General features: G+C 42.0%; 1 protein-coding gene across 1 annotated transcript in view; it reads left to right on the top strand.

Moving 5' to 3' along the window:
* Positions 1 to 22250, top strand: part of dis3l (DIS3 like exosome 3'-5' exoribonuclease) — a 64404-nt gene that overhangs the window by 19666 nt on the left and 22488 nt on the right. Inside the window, exons 4-8 of the mRNA XM_059953075.1 lie at positions 24 to 159; positions 9925 to 10101; positions 14320 to 14398; positions 14475 to 14654; positions 17749 to 17918. Coding sequence (XP_059809058.1) covers positions 24 to 159; positions 9925 to 10101; positions 14320 to 14398; positions 14475 to 14654; positions 17749 to 17918 — 742 coding nt within the window. The remainder of the gene's footprint in view (positions 1 to 23; positions 160 to 9924; positions 10102 to 14319; positions 14399 to 14474; positions 14655 to 17748; positions 17919 to 22250) is intronic.

The following is a 22250-nucleotide window of genomic DNA, read 5'->3' as shown; positions in this document are numbered from 1 at the left end:
AAAATGCTAATTATTTGTTCTAGGTGCATTTATTATGCCACGGTCTGGTATTATAATCATCTTGCAGGATTAATGCCAGTTGTTATGGTTACCGAAGATACAGAAGCCATTCAGAAGTATGGGAGTGAAACAGATGGAGTGTTTGTTGTATCATTTAAGGTAATGAGCATTTCAGTGATACGTGATAGAACGTGTTGAATAAGTCAGGGTGTTCCTATACAATTGTGTGCTGGAAACCTAGCAGCAGCTGCAGAAGGTGGGGAAGAAATGGCAAGCTTGATGTATGGACCTTTGAGACTATAAGACATCAAAGCAGAATTAGGCCATTCAGACATTGCGTCATCTCTGCTGTTCAATCATGGCTGATTTATTATCCTTTTTCAACCCCATTTGGATACTGGGAAAGGAATCGGAGAATACTTCAGGCAACTTTGTAGACCAAAGACGGAACAGACTCTAGATGTGAGGATCTGAAGCAAAAAAACAAGTGGCCAGAGGAACTCTAGTTTCTTGCTTCATCTCCCATCTCATACCAGTCCACCTTTCCCCTCACCTGATCTCACCTATCACCTTTCAGTTTGTACTCCTCCTCCTCTCCCCACATTCTGGCTTCTTCCCCATTCCTTTCCAGTCCTGAATGAATGGTCTTGACTTGAAACATCGACTGTTTATCCCCATAGATGCTGCCTGACTTGCTGAGTTCCTCCAGCATTTTGTGTCTGTTGCTCTGGATTTCCAGCATCTGCAGAAACTCTTGTGTTTATGACTTACTGGAGGAATTCAGCAGGTCAGGCGGCTCCTGCGGAGGCAAAAGGAATGATTTGATTTGGGACTCTGCCTCAGGATGGAGTGTGTAAAGGGCAGATAGCTAGTATAGAGGTAAGGGGAAGAGGGTGAGGCAGGAGCTAGTGGATCCAGGTGGGGAGGGGTTGATGGGCAGATTGAGCTGACACAGAGACTGGGGATGGATTGATGGGCAGATGGACCCGGCCAGAGAACGTGGAGAGGAAGAACGCAGATTGACATAGAGATTGGGAGATGAAACTCAGCCGACAAAGGGGTGTAGATTGTGGAATCTGGTAAGAAAGGAAGGAGCCAGATAAGAAAAGGATGCTGAACAAAAATAGAACAGTGGAGGGAGGGGACAGGATGCAGGAAGTGAATGGATAGACAGATGCCTCAGGACATGCCCTCTTCTCATTGCTACCATCAAGGAGGAGGTAAAAGAGCTTAAAGACACACACTCAATGATTCAGGAACAGCTTAGACCATAAGACGTAGGAGCAGAATTAGGCCATTTGGCCCATTGAGTCTGCTCTGCCATTCAATCATGGCTGATCCTTTCTCCCCCTCCTCAGCTCCACTCCCTGGCTTTCTCCCCATAACCTTTGATGTTGTGTCCAATCAAGCTCCAAAATGAATCCAAACTCAGGTTGGAGGAACAACTCCTTATATACCAGCTGGGTAGCCTCCAACCTGATGGCATGAACATTGACTTCTCTAACTTCCATTAATGCCCCTCCTCCCCTTCTTACCCCATCCCTGACATATTTAGTTGTTTGCCTGTTCTCCATCTCCCTCTGGTGTCCCCCCCCCCCCCTTTCTTTCTCCCGAGGCCTCCCGTCCCATGATACTTTCCCTTCTCCAGCTCGGTATCACTTTCGCCAATCACCTTTCCAGCTCTTAGCTTCATCCCACCCGCTCCGATCTTCTCCTATCATTTCGCATTTCCCCCTCCCCCTCTACTTTCAAATCTCTTACTATCTTTTCTTTCGGTTAGTCCTGATGAAGGATCTCGGCCTGAAACGTCAACAACGCTTCTCCCTATAGATGCTGCCTGGCCTGCTATGTTCCACCAGCATTTTGTGTGTGTTGTTGTTTGAATTTCCAGCATCTGTAGATTTCTTCATGTTTGTATTTTATTTGCCCCTTTCTTGCCCATTCTCTTAATCTAATACCTTCTGCTGCCTTCTGTTTCCTGAACACTACCTATCCTCCACTAATCTTCATGTCACCTGCAAACTTGGCAACAAAGCCATCTATTCCATCATCTAAATCATTGATATACAGCATAAAAAGAAGTGGTCCCACCACCGACCCCTGCAGAACACCACTAGTCACCGGCAGCCAACCAGAAAAGGATTCTTTTGTTCCCATTCACTGCCTCCTACCAATCAGCCAATGCTCTAACCATGCCAGTAACTTTACTGTAATACCATGGGCTTTTAGCTTGGTAAGCAGCCTTGTGTGTGGCACCTTGTCAAAGGCCTTCTGAAGGTCCAAATATAAAACATTCACTGCATCCCCTTTATCTATCCTAGTTGAATCTATGCAAAGAATTGCAACAGGTTCATCAGGCAAGATTTTCCCTTAAGGAAACCATGCTGACTTTGTCTTATCTTTTCCTGTGTCTCCACGTACTCCTTAACCCAGGCATAGGCAAACTGCGGCCCGTTAAGCTTTTTAATCCGGCCCACAGAACTTGATGAAATTATATTAATAAACCTTGTTAACGTTTTTTCCCCGCAATTCTGGCGTTTTCCCAATAGATGACGCACTCTATATACATTGACCTTTGTTGAGGTGCAACGTATTACTCCACATTTGTGCTTTACTTTGTGACCTTGTGGCGACCCATTTCCTGGCACATCCGAACCGGCTCACAATTAGCCAGCATTCCGGCTAAGGGAGATAGCCTGCGGGGATTTGCGAGCACAGAGCTCCGCATACTAGCGCGCTCTCACTGTTCTGTCATTGTGCGGGTCGTTGTTGAGTTTTGGCACAGGGGACAATTGAATAAGAAGGAGCAGGACAAGTAGACCTGCATCTCCTACCGTTTTTGAAATAAAGACAGTCAGGAGGAGAGTGATGATGATAATATCTTGAAGGATAACAGAATTTTCAGTGCTTTAAAATAATAACTGTTACTATTAAAAAGCTGTATTTTATTCATTTAATTTTCAGTGTTTTAAAAGTCATTTCAATAAATAGCTAAATACCATGGGATTTCAAAGACAGATATTTTGTTGTAATGCATTTGTTCATTTTCAATTGAAATTAAAGCACATGCTTTCTACATATCCCATGATATTTTATTTTCTCTTATGAGGTGTATTACCAAAACACTCTATCCATCTGCTCCTAGTCCGGCCCCCCTGTCAAATTTTAGAACCCTTTGTGGCCCTCAAGTCAAAAAGTTTGCCCACCCCTGCCTTAACCTCATCTTTAACAATTGACTCCAACATCTTCCCAACCACTGAGTTCAGGCTAACTGGTCTATAATTTCCTTTCTTAAAGAATGGAATGACATTTGCAAGTTTTCAGTCCTCTGTCACCATTCCAGAGTCCAATGATTTTTGAAAGATGATTACTGATGCCTCCACAATCTCTACTGCTCTCTTTTCACAATCCTGGGGTGCAATTCATCTGGTTTGGGTGACAGGGACTTTCAGCTTTTTGAGCATCTTCTCCCTTGTAATAGTAACTGCACTCACTTCTCTCCCCTTATATCCTTCAACATCTGGCACACTGCTACTGTCTTATGCAGTGAAGACTGACGCAAAATATTTCATCTGCCATCTCCTTGTCCCCGGTTATTATTTCTCTGGCCTCATTTTCTAGCAGTGCTATATCCACTGTCATCTTTTTTTAACGTGCTCAAAAAAGCTTTTACTTTGGTATTGTTTGCTAGCTTGATTTCATATTTCATCTTTTCCCTTGTAACGACTCCTTTAGTTGCTCTCTGTAGGGTTAAAAGCTTACCAATCCTGTCTTCCCACTATTTTTTGTTTCGTTATATGCCCTCTCTTTTGCTTTTATCAATGCCATTTTGACTCACTTTTTCTATTTCCTGTTGTAATCTGTGGTCCACATCCCAGCTACTGTTGGGAGGCCTGTATATAACTGCCATCAGGGTCCTTTTACCCTTGTGGTTTCTTAACTCAACCGACAAGGATACAACATCTTCTGCCATCAGATTTCTGAATGGACATTGAACCTATGTACACTACCTCACTATTCTTTGTCTTTTTTTTGCTCTCTTTTTGCACTACTTATAAAAATTTTAAATATATATTGCTCATTGTAATTTATAGTTTTTTAATTGTTTTGCAATGTACTGTTGCTGCAAAACAACAAATTTCACAACGTATGCCAGTGATATTAATGCTGATTTTGGGGGAGGGAAACAAAGCTATAGCAAGGAGCTGTGTCATAAACCTTGGTGGACCAGGAGGAGAGAGAAAAAAATAGAGGGGGTGTAGTACTTGAACTAAAGAATTCAGTGTGTATATTGTTGAGTTGTAGACTGCCCAGGTGGAATTTGATGTTGTTCTAGTTTGCATTTGGCCTCACCCTGGCAGTGGAGGAGGCTGAGGACAGATGAGTTGACGTGGCTTGTAACCGGGATGTCAAGATGGCCATTGCAGGCAGAGCACCATAACTCATAGAAATGTAGAAAATAGGTGCAGGAGTAGGCCATTTGGCCCTTCGAGCCTGCACCGCCATTCAGTATGATCATGGCTGATCATCCAACTCAGAACCCTGAATCTGTTTTCTCTCCATACCCCCTGATCCCTTTAGCCACAAGGGCCATATCTAACTTCCTCTTAAATATAGCCAATGAACCAGCCTCAACTGTTTCCTGTGGCAGAGAATTCCACAGATTACTCGGGAAAGTAATCATCTAATCCGCGCTTGTAATTATAAACATTGTCATTGCATCTGCTTCCATCGGTACCTTTGGCAGCTCTTTCCAAATGTTCATCACCTTCTGTGTGAAAACATTAACTCTCTGATCTATTTTAAATTTCTTCTCTGTCACCTTAAACCTGTGCCTTCTGGTTCTGGACTTCACTGCTGTATGAAAATATCCTGACTCACCTCTATGCCCCTTGTAAAACTAATGGGTTCTCAGTAGACAAGTCCCCTGGTCTTGATGGGATGCATCCTAAGGTACTGAAAAAAATGGCAGAAGTTATAGTAAATGCATTTGTGATTAGTTACCAACGTTCTCTGGACTCTGGGCAGGTCCCAGCAGATTAGAAGACAGTGGATGCCATGCCACTATTTGAAAAAGGATATAGTCAAAAGGCAGGTTACTATAGGCCAGTTAGCTTAACATCTGTAGTCAGGAAACTGCTTTGAACTATCATTAAGAAAGAAAGAGCAAGGTATCTGGACAGAAGGCAATCATAGCAACAGGCAGACGCAGCATTAATTCATGAAGGGAGGCCCTGTCGATAAACCTGGTGGAGATCTTTGAGGATATAATGAGTGCAGTGGTGAGAGGGAAACGGGTGGATGTTGTGTATAATGGATTTCTGGAAGGTGTTTGATAAGGTACTGTATAAAAGACTTATACATAGATAAGGATGGATGGTAAATATGATATGTACTTTGAAAGGGAAAATAGATTAGAGTATTTAAATGCTGAAAGATTACAGCATGTTGTTGTGCAGAGGGACTTGGGAATATTTGTGCATAGATTGCAAAAGGGTTGGTTTGCAGGTGAAACAGGTTATGAAGAACGCAAGTAGAATGTTGTCTTTCTTTGCTAGAGGGATTGAATTTAAGAGCAGGGAGGGTATTCTGCATCTGTATAGGATATCAGCTGCACCTGGAGTACCAGATACTGATCCCCTTACTTAAGGGAAGATACACCGGCTTTGGGGGTAGTGCAGAGGTGGTTCACTAGATTGATTCCGGAAATGAGAGGGGTTAGCCTATGAAGAGAGGTGGAGTCGCCTGGCTCTGTATTCACTGGAATTCAGAAGGATGAAAAGGGATTTTATAGAAACATATGAAATTATGATAAGATAGAAGCAAAAAAGTTGTTCCACTGGTAAATGAGACTAGAACTGGGAGACATTGCCTCAAGATCTGGGAGAATAGATTTAGGATGGAGATGAGGGGAAGCTGCTTTTCCCTAAGCGTAGTAAATCTGTATCATTCTCTTTCCAGGGAAAGAGTAGAGGCTGCCTCATTAGGTATATTTAAAACACAGTTTTATGGATTTTTGCATAGAAGGGAAATTAAGGGTTATGGGGAAAAAATTGGTAGGTGGAACTGACAAGAGAAAATCTGCAGATGCTGGAGATCTATAGTGGAGTAATCAGATCTGAACACAATCTTCAAATAAGGCCTCACCAGCATCTTGTAAAGCTGCAACATAGCATCCCAACTTCTATGCTTCATGCTTTGACTGATGAGGGCATTGTCCTGAGCTTTCTTTACCACCTTGTCTACCTGTAATGCCACTGTTAGTGAATTATGTATTTCCAAAGTCCTGTTTTACCAAACTGTCCGGGGTCCTACCATTGACTGAAGGTTCTACCCTCATTCAGTCCACTTGTCCAGCTGATCAAGATGCCACTGTAATTCCTGATAACCATCTTCACCATTAATAACATTTCCTATTTTAGTGTCATCTAAAAACTTACTAACCATCCCTTGTATGTTCTCATCCAGATCATTGATGTAGATGACAGACAGTGACAAATATACAGTAGACTGCAGATACTGGAATCTGGAGCAACAGTCTGCTGGAAGAACTTAGCGGGTTGTGCAGCATCTGCAGGGAGAAGGGAATTGCCGATATTTTGGCTCTGGACCTTGCATGAAAATCCAGATTCCAGCACTTAGCATTCCAGCATTGCAGTCTCTTACATTCAAAGATTCAAAAAATGTTTGTTTTCAAAATATGTATGCAGTATACAACCCCTGAGATTGTTCTTCCCTCAGACTGCCATGAAACAGAGAAACACCATTGAACATGTTCACAGAAAACATCAATGCGCAAAAAAAAGAACAAATTGTGCAAACGGCAAAAAAAACACAAGCGAATAGCACACAGAATATTAAACATCAAACTACAGAGTTCTTGAAACAGTTTAGGAACATTCAGTTTAGTTCAGTTCTGTTCAATTTAGTGTTGTGTCATTTGTTGACTGCAGGTGAAGAGCCAATCCACACCGATCAAAATCGCACAAAATACCAATAAGAAAAGGAGTAATCAAAAAACAGAAGCATATATAACATGAGTCCTCTAAAAATGAATCCAATCCACAAACTACATGATCAAAGACCCAAGCCCTTCCTCTGGCAGCGAGTGGGAGACTGGTCAAATGCAGGCAGGTGCCACTCAACATCAGCTTGCATTCCGCTGTCGTCCTCACTGATTTCAGTCATGCTTGGTGCTTTAATCAGTGAGAAAGTGAGTTGATCATGGGCTTGTGCCCCGTCTCCAGTCTTCTTGGCCTCCAGGCTGCTCGCTGTACTCCAAGCCTCACCGAACTCCCTCAGAGACAGCAAAGTGCCAGTTTGCTTAATCAGCCCAAAAACACACCATCAAAATGTAAATCACAGGTTCCAGTCACATGCAGTTTAGTAGTAGAATCATTTTTGAAAGGAGAAGTAAAAGAAGTAGTTTTGTGAACTGTCTGAAAGACATGGCTGTTGATCGAGTTGTTCACTGGCACTATCTTGACAGGTCTTGTGTCTTTTGATATCTCTATGACTTATACCTGTTTCATTTTCTGACCTTTTTCACATCTCTCCACTTTTTATCCAACTCTCCATTCTTCCACTTTTCTTCATTGCACCTCTTTTTCTTCCGTTAAATTAATCAGCTAAATGAGTAAGTACTACAGTAAATTACTTTTGAAAGTAATTCCTTTTTGCTACCCTAGATGGCAGTACTGTTACTGAAATTATCTCTTCAGTGGAAACTCAAGTGATGCAGATCCTGAATAACTGTTCAAAATAAGTTGATTAAAGGCTATTCATCACTAAAATGTTTTACAAAATTTGGTCTAATTATATTCTTTAGAATGTAGAAGTATATTCATAGATTCATAGATTGAGATTCAAACTAGAGGACATGATTTGAGAGTTAGGGGGCAGAAGTTTAAGGGAAACACGAGGGGGTATTTCTTTACTCAGAGAGTGATAGCTGTGTGGAATGAGCCTCCTGTAGAAGTAGTAGAGGCCAGTTCAGTTGTGTCATTTAAGGTAAAATTGGATAGGTATATGGACAGGAAAGGAGTGGAGGGTTATGGGCTGAGTGCGGGTAGGTGGAACTAGTTGAGATTAAGGGTTCGGCACGGACTAGGAGGGCCAAGATGGCCTGTTTCCGTGCTGTGATTGTTATATGGTTATATGGTTATATTGTGAATTATCAAGATAGTAGAGCATAGAACATTATAGCACTGTACAGGCCCTTCAGCCCATGATGTTATACTGACCTTTTAACCTACTTTAAGGTGAAGCTAACCCTTTCCTCACACAGAGCACTCCATTTTTCTATCAGCCATCTGCTTATCTAAGAGTCTCTTAAATCTCCCTAATTTATCTGCCTCCACCATTATGCTTTGTAGGGTGTTCCATGCACTCACTGCTCTCTGTGCTAAAAGGCCTACCTCTGACATCCCACCCATACCTTCCTCCAAAAAAAATGCCCTCTTAACTTTTTCCGCACTGGGAAAAAATTTCTAGCTGTCCTCTCTATCGATGCCTCTTATCACCTTGTATGCCTCTATCAAGTCACCTCTATTCCTCCTTCAATCCTAAGAGAAAAGATGTAGCTCATTCAACCTATCCTCATAAGACAAGCTCTCTAGTCAGATTCAGACTCAGGTTCAGATTCAGATTTAGAAACCACAAAAGCATATAACAAAACAGACTACACCAGAAAATCCACGTAACGTTTGGCAATCCCCAATCCAGAGCCTGGAGAGGCTGTTGCGTATTAATATTGCGCTACCGTTTAGCGCGTTCCCTGGAAAGGAGCTCCAAATCCACCAGACAAAAACAAGACCAAAAACTAAAGTGACAAGACCTGTACAAAACCACGTAATTACAACATATAGTTACAACAGTGCAAACAATAGCATAATTGATAAAAAAACAGACTATGGGCACAGTAAAAATAGTCCAAGATGTTAAAGGACTGTAAGTTCAAAAAGAAATCACCACAGTTTCCACAAGTCCCCAGGGTCCCGACAGACTCGCCATCCCATGCCGGCGGCAGAAGGGAGTACCCCCGCTATGGACTCCGAGTCCGTCGAACCTCCAAGCTGATGACCATCCCCTCCGGCACAGCTTCTCCGAGCACCATCCCCTGCCGAGTGTATTAAGACGGCCCCGCCAACGGCCATCGGCAATGCGGCCCTGAGGACTGGGGGCCTGTTCTTCCCAGCAGAGTCCCAGACCTCACAGCAGCGGCAGCAATGAAGAAGGTCTTCCTGGAATTTCCCGATGTTTCTCCATGCATCCACATCCGTTTTCAATCGATTATGATTGCGCACGGCAGTCCACTTCACAAAAACAGATAATCAGCTCCGGAGTGGCTGCTGCAATCTGCGTCGCGCTGCCATCTTAGATCCAACATCCTAATCAAGGCAACATCCTGGTAAATTTTCTCTGCAGCCTCTCTAAACCATCCATATCTTTCCTATAATGAGGTGCTCAGAATGGAACACAATATTCCAAGGGTAGTCTAATTTTAGACTGAGTTGTAAAATAAGAGGCATATTATTGCCTTGCAATGCTTGAGTGATGATTAATAGTGTAAAACTCTTATGGGATCCATCAGGAAGCTTGATCTCATGAGAAACATCTCTGTTTCATCAGCAGTTCTTTCCCATTCTGATCATATATTTCTAGTAGGAATGAATGCTGTGGTTGTACCTATTGGGCTCTGGGTTAAGCTATTTGATGAAGATCTTCCAGTACATTAACTGAACTTTTTCATCCTGGTAGTTTCAAGTCTCCACAGTGGAATGAACCAATCTGCTACACTGGTTCATCTTTTTGTTAGTACATTTTTCACATGAGCTACTTGTTTGCAATCACATAATTTTGAAGCTTTATTTGTGAAATGCTGAAGTACATGCCATGAAAACTTTTATATTTTTTTCTTTATAGAGCTATTTGGAGAATTTTTGGCCTGACCTGGAAGCTGTGCACCAGCTCTATGAGTCTATTGTTCAGTCTCGGAAAGAACGAGAGATTGAAAATCAGGAAAATAATGGAAAGGAATATTCAGAGCATCTGCCTTTGGAAATACTGGAGGCTGGCATTAAATCTGGGAGATATGTTCAGGTAAGGTTACAGATGTGCCTCTAAATGGGAATAATGAATTCTTTTTGAATTGAGTAAACCCAAGTCAGCACAGTGATGAGGCTAGTAGCTCCAGCAACTCAGTCTCCTGATCCCTGGTGCTGTCTTTGTGCAGTTTGCATGATCCTTATTTATTTTGAGATACAATGCTGTAACAGGCCCTTCTGGCCCAATTACACTCATGTGCCCAATTAACCTATTATCCAATACGTCTTTAGAATGTGGGGGAAAACCAAAGCACCCAGAGGAAACCCCCATGGTCATAGGGAGAATGTACAAAACTTCATACACACAGTGGCAGGAATTGAACCCCAATTGCTGGTGCTATAGTAAGACTATGCTATTGTACCGCCCCATCTTCCTGTGATTCTATGGGTCTATTCAAGTGCTCCCAAAGTTGTTGTGTTAATTTGCGTTTTTAAGTTACTCTTAGAATGGGCTGAGGGTGTAGAATCTGGGGAAGGGCTGGGGGAGCTGATGGAAATTTGGAAAGAACCTGAAAAACAAGATATGATAACATTGGAGGCAATGCAAAGGAGATTCACCAGGCTAATTCCTGGGAAGACAGGGTTGTCCTACGAAGAGAGAACATCAATTTCTCTAACTTCTGATAATTTTCCCTCCCCCTCCTCTCTTTCCAAGATCAAAAACTGCAACTGTTTCATGACCCCATTAAAGTAAAACAGCACTTGGAATATTGATGGAGGAATGATTTAGGCAAAACCTTGACATTTCTGTTTAACTACTGATGATTAATAATCTAGAGCAGGGTTTTTTATCCAGGGTTCTGTGAGAGGTCACTATGGGGTCCATGAGAGATAATGGTTAAAAAAATAAATATTATTTGTTGAACTATGCATGATGCTAGCGCTCGCAGTGGTGGGCAGTGACTGAGCAGCCCTGTTAGCAATCACATTAGAGATCTCTCAGCCCAGTATGACAGTGCACAGTAGGACCATGTTTATTTGCTTGAGTCCATTCTCAGTTTCTAACATGAGATAGGGGTGATAATTGATCACTGGTGAGCACTGTATTGCTTGGAGCGGAGGATGTTAGGAGTGAACAAACTCTACCAATGTAGTAGAAATTGGAGGGAAATTTTCATTCTAAACACGGTCCTGTGTGGCAATTTTTGAAGAGGAGGTGTGAGATGAAAGCGGAGGATTTCAGGCCTCGGCCTATGGACAATTCTGATAAGGTTAATGATGAAGAATTACAATCTTCTGAGTCATTTCACTGCACCTGTGCGACAACAGACATGAGAAAAGTCCATCTTTTTTCTTACAAAACTATAGAAGTTTATTTACACAACAATTACACAAAGTACAAATGTTAAGTACTTACAAGATGGTGAATAAATTCAAATATGATTATTACCATCTATAAAATAGTCAATTCCCTGTGTGTACACTTCTCCCAGAAACCCCCCCCCCCCCCCCCACTGTGACCGCATGCTCCCTCTCCAAGGGCAGCCAGGCATCATGAATGTATCCTCGAAAGAAGGGAAGGCAGTTGGGCCTAACAGAGTCCTCAACTTTCCCTGCTTGGACCTGTGAATGGCCATTTTAGCCAGGCCCAGGAGCAAGCCCACCAGCAGATCCTCCTCGCGACCCACCCCCTTCTGTACTGGGTTTCCGTATGTGAGGAGTGCGAGGCTGAAGTGCAACCAGAACCTGAGCAGCAGCCCCTTCGGACACTCAAACAGGGGCTGCAACCTCTCACACTCCATATCAGCGTGGTACACTGACTCCTCCCGGCCACAGAATGGACTGGTGGACGGGGTATTAGTGAACCTGCCTAAAGACCTGTTGTATGGTACTGCCTATGCAACACCTTTCACCCCAGGTCTCCTATGTACAGGGGAAGGACCCCTGCATAAAGAGATTTCCACTGGGCACCTCTTCCACTGCTGGTGAGTCTGGTTGGCAGACAAAGGCAAGGAAGTGAAAGGTCTGGAGAAGCAGCCTATTCAAGAAATGCTTTGGAGTGGAACGGTGGGGGAGTCCTGTGAGATGACTCGCATTGAGTGGGACCCTCTCCTATGTGATCTCCCAAGGCCTGAGTCGGATGAGCATTTTCAGCCCATCCACTTCCCCGAGGCCCCTTGACACCCATCATGATAGGACGGGGACAAGGTACCCCTTGTAGCTAGAGCACTGTCCCCCACCAGCACAGGAGGCTGAATGAGACTAGACCCCATATCCTTACCACCTCTCGGTAAAAGCAAAGCAGTGCGGATGATGATGTCTGCTGGAAGCTGTATGCCATATTGCAGACAATGTTCCTGGCAGAGAAAGTGCATCGCCAATGCATGCCGTCTCAGTGGATGGTTGTACAGGTATCTCTGCAGGGTCCTGAGCTGGAGAGCAAACACACACCAATGACCGACCACCCTCCACAGGACCGCAGCAGAGAACCAGTGCCTCCTGTTGCTCCAGAAGAAGTCCGCCTGCCTCTTCTGGGTCCTGGAGACAAAAGCAGTAGATGGGACTTAAGTAATCAGCTGACAACAAATCTTTACAATGAAAGCTACTTATGAATGGGTTTTACATGCACTGGTGATCCAAGTTGTGCTATTCCATTGTGCCCGGTCTATGGCTAACAGCTTACATATGCAGCAATGGCTCCAGCAGAATTGCAAAGACACTTAACTACAAACAGCTATGTGACACATTAAAGTGCTGATTACTTTAAACACTTGGAATTTCAGAACAAATAGATTAAAGCTTTTGAAAATAAAGTCACAGACTGTAAAAAAGATTCAAGAAGCTAGTTATTTCGTTGTTTTAAGACCAGTTCACGAGAATATTTAAAAAACTGTGAAAACGTAGACAAAGAGCACACCAATCTCCTGCTCCATACAGCAATCCAGTGGCTTAGCAGAGGAAGAGTTCTTAACAGAGTGTTTGAGCTGAAAGGTCAATTGCAGGAGTACTTTCAAGAACATTTTTCATCATATGAACCAGTTGAACAAGTCTCTGCAAGGCCCTGGAGAAAATGTTTTGACTTCAAGTGACAAGAATCTTGGATTTAAAAGGAAACTGAATCTTTGGAAGAATCATGCTGCAGAAGGAAGTCTCGAGTCTTATTGAAAACCACCTGGAAGAACTGCAGAACAAAATTGAACAGTAATTTTCCTCCATTTCAACACAAGTATATGACTGGGTGGGGGACCAATCTTCTGCTCAGCCTGAGAACATGACTTTTGAGAGAAGAGGAAGAACCTTGTGAGCTGCACTCTGGTCGTGCACTCAGGATGGGATTTACTGACCTGCCCCTGGACAAGTTCTGCATTTCTGTGAAAGAAGAGCATCCTGCCATTCAAAGGAAAGCAATAAACATTTTGCTACAGTTTTCAATGTGTGAGCAAGCTTTTTCTTGTTTAACAAGCATTAAGAACAAGGATTGAAGTCATCTCATTTCAGGTGAAGCTGAAATCTGTGCCTGCTTATCTCAAGTTCAACCCAGAATTGAGAAATTTATGATGTTTGCCTTGTGTGTTTTTAAAATTTATTGAAAGGGAAAGAAAGAAAGGTAAGCTAAGCTTAACCATCTTTTTTTTCAAGCAAGATTGGCTAAAAATTAATTCCTTATACTCAAAAGAACATTGACTATTATTTTTGGATTATCATATCTATAACTTACTGATCATACTAACATACCATGAGCTCTAGATATAATAATTTTTATGCAGGGGTTCCCTGACACCTGCAAGTTATTTCAAGGGTTCCTCCAAGGCAGAAATGTTGAGAAAGGCTGATCTAGAGATATTAGATAGATAAATAATGGCTCAAAAAAGGTGAGATCACAGAACCTAAACACAAGAGATTCTGCAGATGCTGGAAATCCAGAGCAACATGCAGAAAGGCAGCATCCAGTGAGGGGAATAAACATTCGACATTACAGGCTGTCTAGGAAACGTTGACTCTTTAATCTCCTCCATAGATGCTGACTGATCTGCTGAGTTGCTCCAGAACTTTGTATGTGTGAAGCTATCCTGATGATGTTAACTGATTTTCACTGGTGTACAGTATGACATTCAGAAATATTTCCACTCTTTCTCTTTTTATCAATAATATTGAGAACCGTAACTGATACCTGTGAAACTGGTGAAAATTGTGTGAGTATGATGATATCACTAAGTTTCTCAATTTCTCTCATACTTAATGTAAATATTAACAGATTTGTTTATGTTCTTAGGGTGTTTTAAATGTCAACAAGCACAGGTCTCAGTTGGAAGCCTTTGTTCGTATTGAGGGATTGCCTAATAAAGGATCAGGTAACCTTATTAACTTTTAAAAAAAGACTGCGTTCAGAAATTGGTATGTTTGTAAAGTGTTGTTTGTGTCTCGCAGAGCTAGAAACAGACATACTCATCTGTGGCTCGAAGGCTCGAAATCGTGCTATCCAGGGAGATGTGGTGGCTGTTGAGTTACTGCCAAGGAATCAGTGGAAGGGAAGAGTTTCAGTGTTGTGTGAGAATGAGTCTGAGGAGAAAGCCTCTGAAGAAGTTGAAAGTGAGCCAATGGCTACAGGTAGGGCACTATTAGTAAAATAAACAGTCAAATGTTTCGTGTATAATCTTTGGATTTTTTAAAATGCTCTAGTTTCCTTCTCTTGTGTATAAGCAGTCCTTTAATATACAACACTGCTTCGACAGGTGGACTAAACCATTGAGGGTAGCCAGCAAGCCTCATACCCCCAGGAGATAGGAACATGCCTGTCCGAGCATGCAAAGTCAGCTTCGGTGGACTGGGTTGGCCAGGAAGGCAGTTCTGCAACACTTAATGGAGAGTGAAGGGCATGATAGGGCACAGAAAAAGTTGTGATCATCTACTGCATCCAAGGATGGCCCCAGTTGTGACGTCTACTCATCCCACTGGACTCAAGAGATACAAGGTTGAGAGAGTGGAACAGCTTTTCCACTTTAAAAACTCCTGCACAGGTTTCTGTGTGCAGTTCACATTAGAACTGAACAAATAACTGTCGTTGACAGATGTGATGGACAGCTAAATCAGTATGAGAACATAACAAAAGCAAAAGTAGGCCGTTCAAATCTTGTGCCTGTTCTACCAATACAATAAGACTATGGCAAGCTTTTTCCTTGATTCCCTTAATGTTCAAAAGTCTACTCATCTCCAATTTGAATATACCCACTGGCTGAGCCTCCACAGTCCTCTTGGGTAGAGAATCCAAAGAATCCATCACCCTCTGAGAAGAAATTTCTTCATCCAGCTTTGCCTTGAGTGGTTGACTCATTCAAGCTGGCTCACAGTCCCAGCAACCCAGTACTCACCCTGACCTTGCATGCTAATCTGTGTGGAGGGTGCAACACTGGACCTCTTCTTGGGAAATAGGGTTGGGCATGTGACTGAAGCACTTTGTGACCAGTGACCACAATACTTTTAGTTTTAAATAGTCATGGAGAAAGACAGAACTGATCCACTAGTTAAGGTCATAAGTTGGGGCAGGTTCAATTTTGGTGGCATTAAGCAGGAACTTGCAAAGGTTTACAGGTAAAGGGAATGTCTGGCAAATGTGAATAACCTGGGATTTTCCTTAACCTTGCCTGTCACAGCCATCTCATTCCCTCTTAACATTCGAAATTGCAATATCGAAAGGCCAGGGGGAGCATGTTATTATTAGCATGAAGGGTATGGATGGCAAGTTTAGAGAACCTTTGCTGATAAGAGATTCTGAGGCTCTGATCAGGAAAAAGGAGGCATACATCAGGTTTGATAGTCAGGATCGAGTGAATCCCTCAACAAGTATATGAACTATAGGAAAATGCTTATAGAATGAAAACAGGAGAGCAAACAGAGGGAATGAGATGGATATGACAGGCAAGTTGAGGAAAATCCCAGGTTATTCTGCAGGTATATTAAGAGGAAAAGGGTTTCTAGAGAAAGATTGGGTCCCTTTAAAAACTACCATAGCCTTTTATGTGTGGAGCCACAGGAGGTGGATAAGATTTTTAATGAATGTTTCTCATCAGTTTTTGCTGTGAAGATCATAGAGAATATGGAATTGAGGCCAATGAATGCCTTGTAAACTTACAAATTACTAAAGATGGTCCAAAAACAGATAAAGGTGGATAAATCCCTAGGCCTGATCAAATGCATCCTCAGACCTTGTGGGAGTTGTATAGTTATATAACACGGAAACAGGCCCATTTTGTACACATTGATCAAGATGTCCATCCAAGTTAGTCTCGCTTATCCCATTCAGCCCATACCCACTAAATCTTTCTTCCATGTACCTGCCCAAGCGCCTTTTAAATGTTGTTAATGTACATGCCTCAGCCACTTAGTCTGGTAGCTCGTTCCATATGCCGACCAACCTTGCGATGAAAAAGTGGTCCCTAGGGTTCCTGTTAAATCTCTTCCCTCTCACCCTAAACCTGTGCCCTCTAGTTCTGGATTCCCCAATCCTGGGGAGCAGGTCCTGTCTATGCTCCTCATGATTTCATGTACACCTACCTTCAGTCTATTGCTCTGTAAGGAAATCTGTCCTAGACTATCCAGCCTCTTTCTATAACTCAGTCTCTTGAGTCTTGGCAACATTCTCATAAATCTTCCAGATTCGTGACATATTTCCTGTTACACTTTCTTAGTAATAGATCTAGCATTTTTGTTAATGTTATTATCAGGCAAATTCTCACCTCTAGGTTCTATTCTCACACTTCTTCTCTCCTTCCTTTCTTAGGCAGTAGGGTTGTATTTGTTACCCTTCCAGAATCTATAGAATTTTGGATGATGACGGTGGAAGTCTAAGGATGTAATTGTTCTAACTGGCAAACTAAGTAACCTGAGGGATTTGTAGTGACTTCTCAGCTTCAGTTGAGAGTTGGATACAGAGTAACAGACATAAAGAACTGGAGGAAAAAGCAGAATCTGAAAAGGAATAAACAGCTGATATTTCGGGCTGAGGCCCTTTGTCAGGACCAGAAAGGAAGGCTTCACCTGCCTTCTCTTTCCTCTGTCCCCACAGTCTTATTCGGGACTTCTTCTGCCTTCCTTTCCCGTCCTGATTTATTTTCTTATTTAAGCAGCACACACAAAATACTGGAGGAACAGCAGGCCAGGCAGCATCCATGGAAGAGAGTATAGTCAATGTTTTGGGCCAAAACTCTTCATCGGGACTGGAAAAAAAGATGAGGAGTCTAAAGTAAGAAAGTGAGAGGAGAGTTTATTCTTTTTCATAGAAGCTGCCTGACTTGCTGAGTTCCTCCAGAATTTTGTGTGTGTTATGCTGGATTTCCAGCATCTGCAAAATCCCTTGTGTTTATGAGAGCTCGATTCAGTTCTGTTCTATAAAATGCTAGAGAACATACTTGTATCCTGGCTGTCTTTGGCAAATTTGTTAATATTTCCACTCATAAATGCCTTAACATAGTCCATTAAGGGAAGCCTATTTATGTTCATAGGCAAATGCAAAGTAAATTTATTACCTATGTCACTACATATGACCCTGGGACTTGTTTTCTTGCAGGCATTCACAGTAGAACAAAGAAATGCAATAGAATTAAAACACATTATATGTATTGTTATTTTTTTATGTTTAATTAACATTATCTTAATATGAGGCAAAACAAATTACAAAGATTCAGATTGAACTTCTTTCTTGCAGGTAAGGTTGTTGGCATTATTCAGCGCAATTGGCGAGATTATGTAGCATCCTTTCCACCAAAGGAAGACATCCAATTTCAGGGTAAAAATGTTCGGAAGGTCTTAGTTACACCTTGGGATTATAGAATTCCTAAAATAAGAATCACCACTCAACAAGCTGAATCCCTACAGGTAAGAATTATAAAATTACTCTCAAAGTTTAGTAGAGTTTATAAAATTTTATGAAGATTGAGAACATATCTGCACAATGTTCCTAGACTAAATCCATTCATTAAAATTGATCTTACCTTTTTTGCATTTTCCATTTCTTTGATTTTATTTTCCTCATTTTTAACATTCTTTGTCCCTTTCTGGTTTGCTCCCCCTTTCACCAAGTTAAACTGTGACGAGAGGCCTAGGCGAGGATGTTGAGGACCCAAGTGCTTGAGTGTCAGAGACTAGAATTGAGACATGATTTCAAGACTGAGATGAGAACAGCATTCTTGACTAGATGCTAGATGACAACCTGACGAGACTAGATCGGAATCCAAAATGCAATCGCAGACTGAACCAAAGTTGAGATGATGATTGAGCACTGAATCCGAATTCAGTTCGGGTGCTCTTTAATATCCAAATCTTGGCGCCAAACGTGGCCACCAATTAGCAGAGCGGGTCTAAAGCTTTAAGGGGGCCGTGCCAGTTATCCGTACTTTGGAAAATAGGAGCATCTACACTCCAGAGGTTGGCGCAGTCAGGTGTGCGCCATAACACAAACGATCATTTTCATAGTTCACTTCTGAATCAGATGTGTACATTTCCTTGCATGGATCATGGGATTGAGACGTTACTCAGGAGAGCTGGTTCACTTTTATCCTCCTAACTCAAGGTTGTTAAGTGAAATGTAGCACATTTTACATTGAACCAGATGAGAGGAACTAACACTGTGTACAATGGCTCTAAATCTGGAATACCATCTGGTTGTAGCCTCAGTAATTGCGCTTTATTCAATTTACTTTACTCTCAGATTGAAAATAACAGACAGACATACTTTAATTGGGTTTCGTTACAGTCGCACCAATCAAGAATAGTGTAGAAATACAGCACTATAAAACCACAAATAATTAAATAATAATAAGTAAATTATGCCAAGTGGAAGTAAGTCCAGGACCAGCCTCTTGGCTCAGGGTGTCTGACACTCCGAGGGAGGAGTTGTAAAGTTTGATGGCTACAGGCAGGAATGACTTCCTGTGATGCTCAGTGTTACATTTCGGTGGAATGAGTCTCTGGCTCATAAATTAACTTAATTGCCATAAATTGGCTTCTACATTAGTCCTGTGCATTCAAGTAAATTATTTTATCTTTTCCCCATTGGTCAGATTAAATTGAATTAAGATATAAGGCAAGATATTTAAATAAGGCTGATATAAGGCAAAACATTTATTTTTTTAGTCATAGGAGCAGAAATAGGCCATTTGGCCCATTGAGTCTATCCCGCCATTCAATCATGGCTGATCCTATTTTTTTTTCCCTCCTCAGCCCCGCTCTTTGGCTTTCTACTGTGGTCAACCAAGAACCTATCAATCTTCGCCTTAAATACACCCAATGATCTATGGTAACAAATTCCACAAATTCACCACTCTCTAGCTAAAAGATTTTCCGCATATCTGTTTTAAATGGTCACCCCTCTATCCTGAGGATGTGCCCTCTTGTCCTTGACTCCCCCCATCATAGGAAATGTCCTTTCCACATCTACTCAGTCTAGGCCTTTCAATATTCAAAAGGTTTCAATGATATCTCCCCTCATCCTTCTAAATTCCAGTGAGTACAGGCCCAGAATCATCAAACGTTCCTCATGTGATAACCCTTTCATTCCTGGAATCATCTCTGTGAACCTGCTCTGAACCCTGTCCAATGCCAGCACGTCTTTTCTTAGATAAGAAACCCAAACTGTTCACAATACTCAAGGTGAGGCCTCACCAATGCCTTATAAAGCCTCAGCATCACATCCTATTCTAGATCTCTTGAAATGAATGCTAACATTGCATTTGCCTTCCAAACCAACTTCATAAACTCATCCTTAACAATTGATTCCAACATCTTCCCTACCGCTGAGGTCAGGCTAACTGGTCTATAAATTCCTTTCTGCTGCCTCCCTCCTTTCTTAAAGAGTGGAGTGACATTTATAATTTTTCATTCCTCTGGATCCATGCCAGAGTCCAATGATTCTTGAAAGATCATTACTAATGTCTTCACAATCTCTACAGCTACCTCTTTCAGAATCCTAGGGTGCAGTTCATCTGGTCCAGGTGACTTATGTACCTTTAGGTCTTTCAGTTTTTAAGCACCTTCTCTTTTGTAATAGTAACTGTACCAACTTCTCTTAAACACCTGGCACACTCGTAGTGTCTTCCATAGCGAAGACTGATGCAAAATACTCATTTAGTTCATCTGCCATCTCCTTGTCCCCATTTTCTAGCGGTTCACTCTCATCTCTCTTTTGTTTTTTATATACTTGAAAAGGCTTTTATCTATCCACCTTGTTTATGATCGCCAGCTTGCAATCATATTACAACTTTTCCCTCCTAATGATTCTCTTAGTTGCTTTCTGTAGGTTTTTAAAAGCTTCCCAATCCTCTATCTTCCCACTAATTTTTGCTTTGTTGTATGCCCTCTCTTTTGCTTTTACATTAGCTTTGACTTCCCTAGTCAGCCACGGCTGTACTGTTTTGCCATTTGAGTATTTCTTTATTTTTAGAATCCTGTACCTTCCTCATTTTTCCCAAAAACTCAGGCCGTTGCTGCTCTTCTGTCATTCCTGTCTGCTTCTCATTCTAATTTACTTTGGCCAACTCCTCTCTCATACCACTGTAATTTCCTTTACTCCACTGAAATACTGATGTGTCAGACTTTACTTTCTCCTTATCATATTTCAAGTTTAATTCAAATCATATTGTGTCTCTAAGGTGTTCCTTTACCTTAAGCTCCCTAATTGCCTCTGGTTCATTACATTACACCCAATCCAGTGTAGCTGAACCCCCAAGTGGCCTCAACAACAAACTGCTCTAAAAAGCCATCTGATAGGCATTCAACAAGCTCACTGTCTTGATCCATTTCCAACTGGATTTTCCCAATATACCAGCATGTTGAAATCTTCCATGATTATCATAACATTACCCCTTTGACAACCCACACAAAATGCTGGAAGAACTCAGCATGCCATTGCACATCTATGGAAAAGTGTATAGTCGATGTTTCAGTTTGAGATGCTTCATCCGGACTGAAATGTCATCTGTACTCTTTTCCATAGATGCTGCCTGGTCTGCTGAGTTCCTCCAGCATTTTGTGTCTGTTGCTTGGACTTCCAACATCTGAAGATGTTCTCTTGTTTGTGACTGCCCTTTTGACACACCTTTTCTATTTCTTGTTGTAATCTGTTGTCCACGTCCCAGCTTCTGTTTGGAGGCCTGTATATAACTGCCATTGGGGTCCTTTTACCCTTTTAGTTTCTTAACTTAACCTGCAAGGGTTCAACATCTTCCGATCTTGTGTCAAATCTTTCTAATGATTTGATGCCATTCTTTACCAGCAGAGCCACACCACCCTCTCTGCCTACCTTCCTATCCATCCAATACAATGTGTAACCTTTGACATTCAGCTCCCAACTACAACCATCCTTCAGCCACGATTCAGTGATGGCCACAACATCAATAGACAATAGACAGTAGGTGCAGGGGTAGGCCATTCAGCCCTTCTAGCCAGCTCCGCCATTCACTGTGATTATGGCTGGTCATACACAATCAGTACCCCATTCCTGCCCTCTCCCCATATCCCTTGACCCCGCTATCTATAAGAGCTCTATCTCACTCTCTCTTGAATGCATCCAGAGACTTGGCCTCCACTGCCTTCTGGGGCAGAACATTCCACATATCCACCACTCTCTGGGTGAAAATGTTTTTCAGCATCTCTGTTCTAAATGGCCTACCCCTTATCCATCATATCTAACAGTCTGTAAAAGTACAACAAGATCGTCCACCTTATTTCTTATACTCTGCATTTTTAGTATGACACTTTGTGTACTGTATTTGCCACCCTTTTTGTTTCTGCATCCTTTACTCACTGATATTCACTTTGCTGGCTGCAATTTTGTCCTGTCATCTTCCTTGCCTTTCCAGACAGTCTGACTGCATGCTACCTTTGCTTTTTTATCAACCATCCTTTTCTGAGTCCTTTCATTTCGGTTCCCATTCGCCTGCCAAATTAGTTTGAACCCTCCCCAACAGCTCTAACAAACCTGCCCACAAGTGTATTAGTCCCCTTCAGGTTCAGATGCAACCCGTCCCTTTTGTACAGGTTATTTCTCTCCCAGAAAAGATCCCAATGATCCAAGCACTACCAAGCCCTGCCCCATGCACTAGCTTCTCAGCCACGCATTTATCTGCCAAATCATCCTGTTTCTACCTAACTGGTGTGAACCCCTTGTACAGCAATAACTTCAACCAAATGTTTCTGGTAACTCTTGATCAG

The sequence above is a fragment of the Hypanus sabinus genome, chromosome 28 (genome assembly GCF_030144855.1).
Source record: "Hypanus sabinus isolate sHypSab1 chromosome 28, sHypSab1.hap1, whole genome shotgun sequence".
Taxonomy (NCBI): Eukaryota; Metazoa; Chordata; class Chondrichthyes; order Myliobatiformes; family Dasyatidae; genus Hypanus; species Hypanus sabinus.
This window is presented reverse-complemented; position numbering and strand designations above follow the sequence as displayed.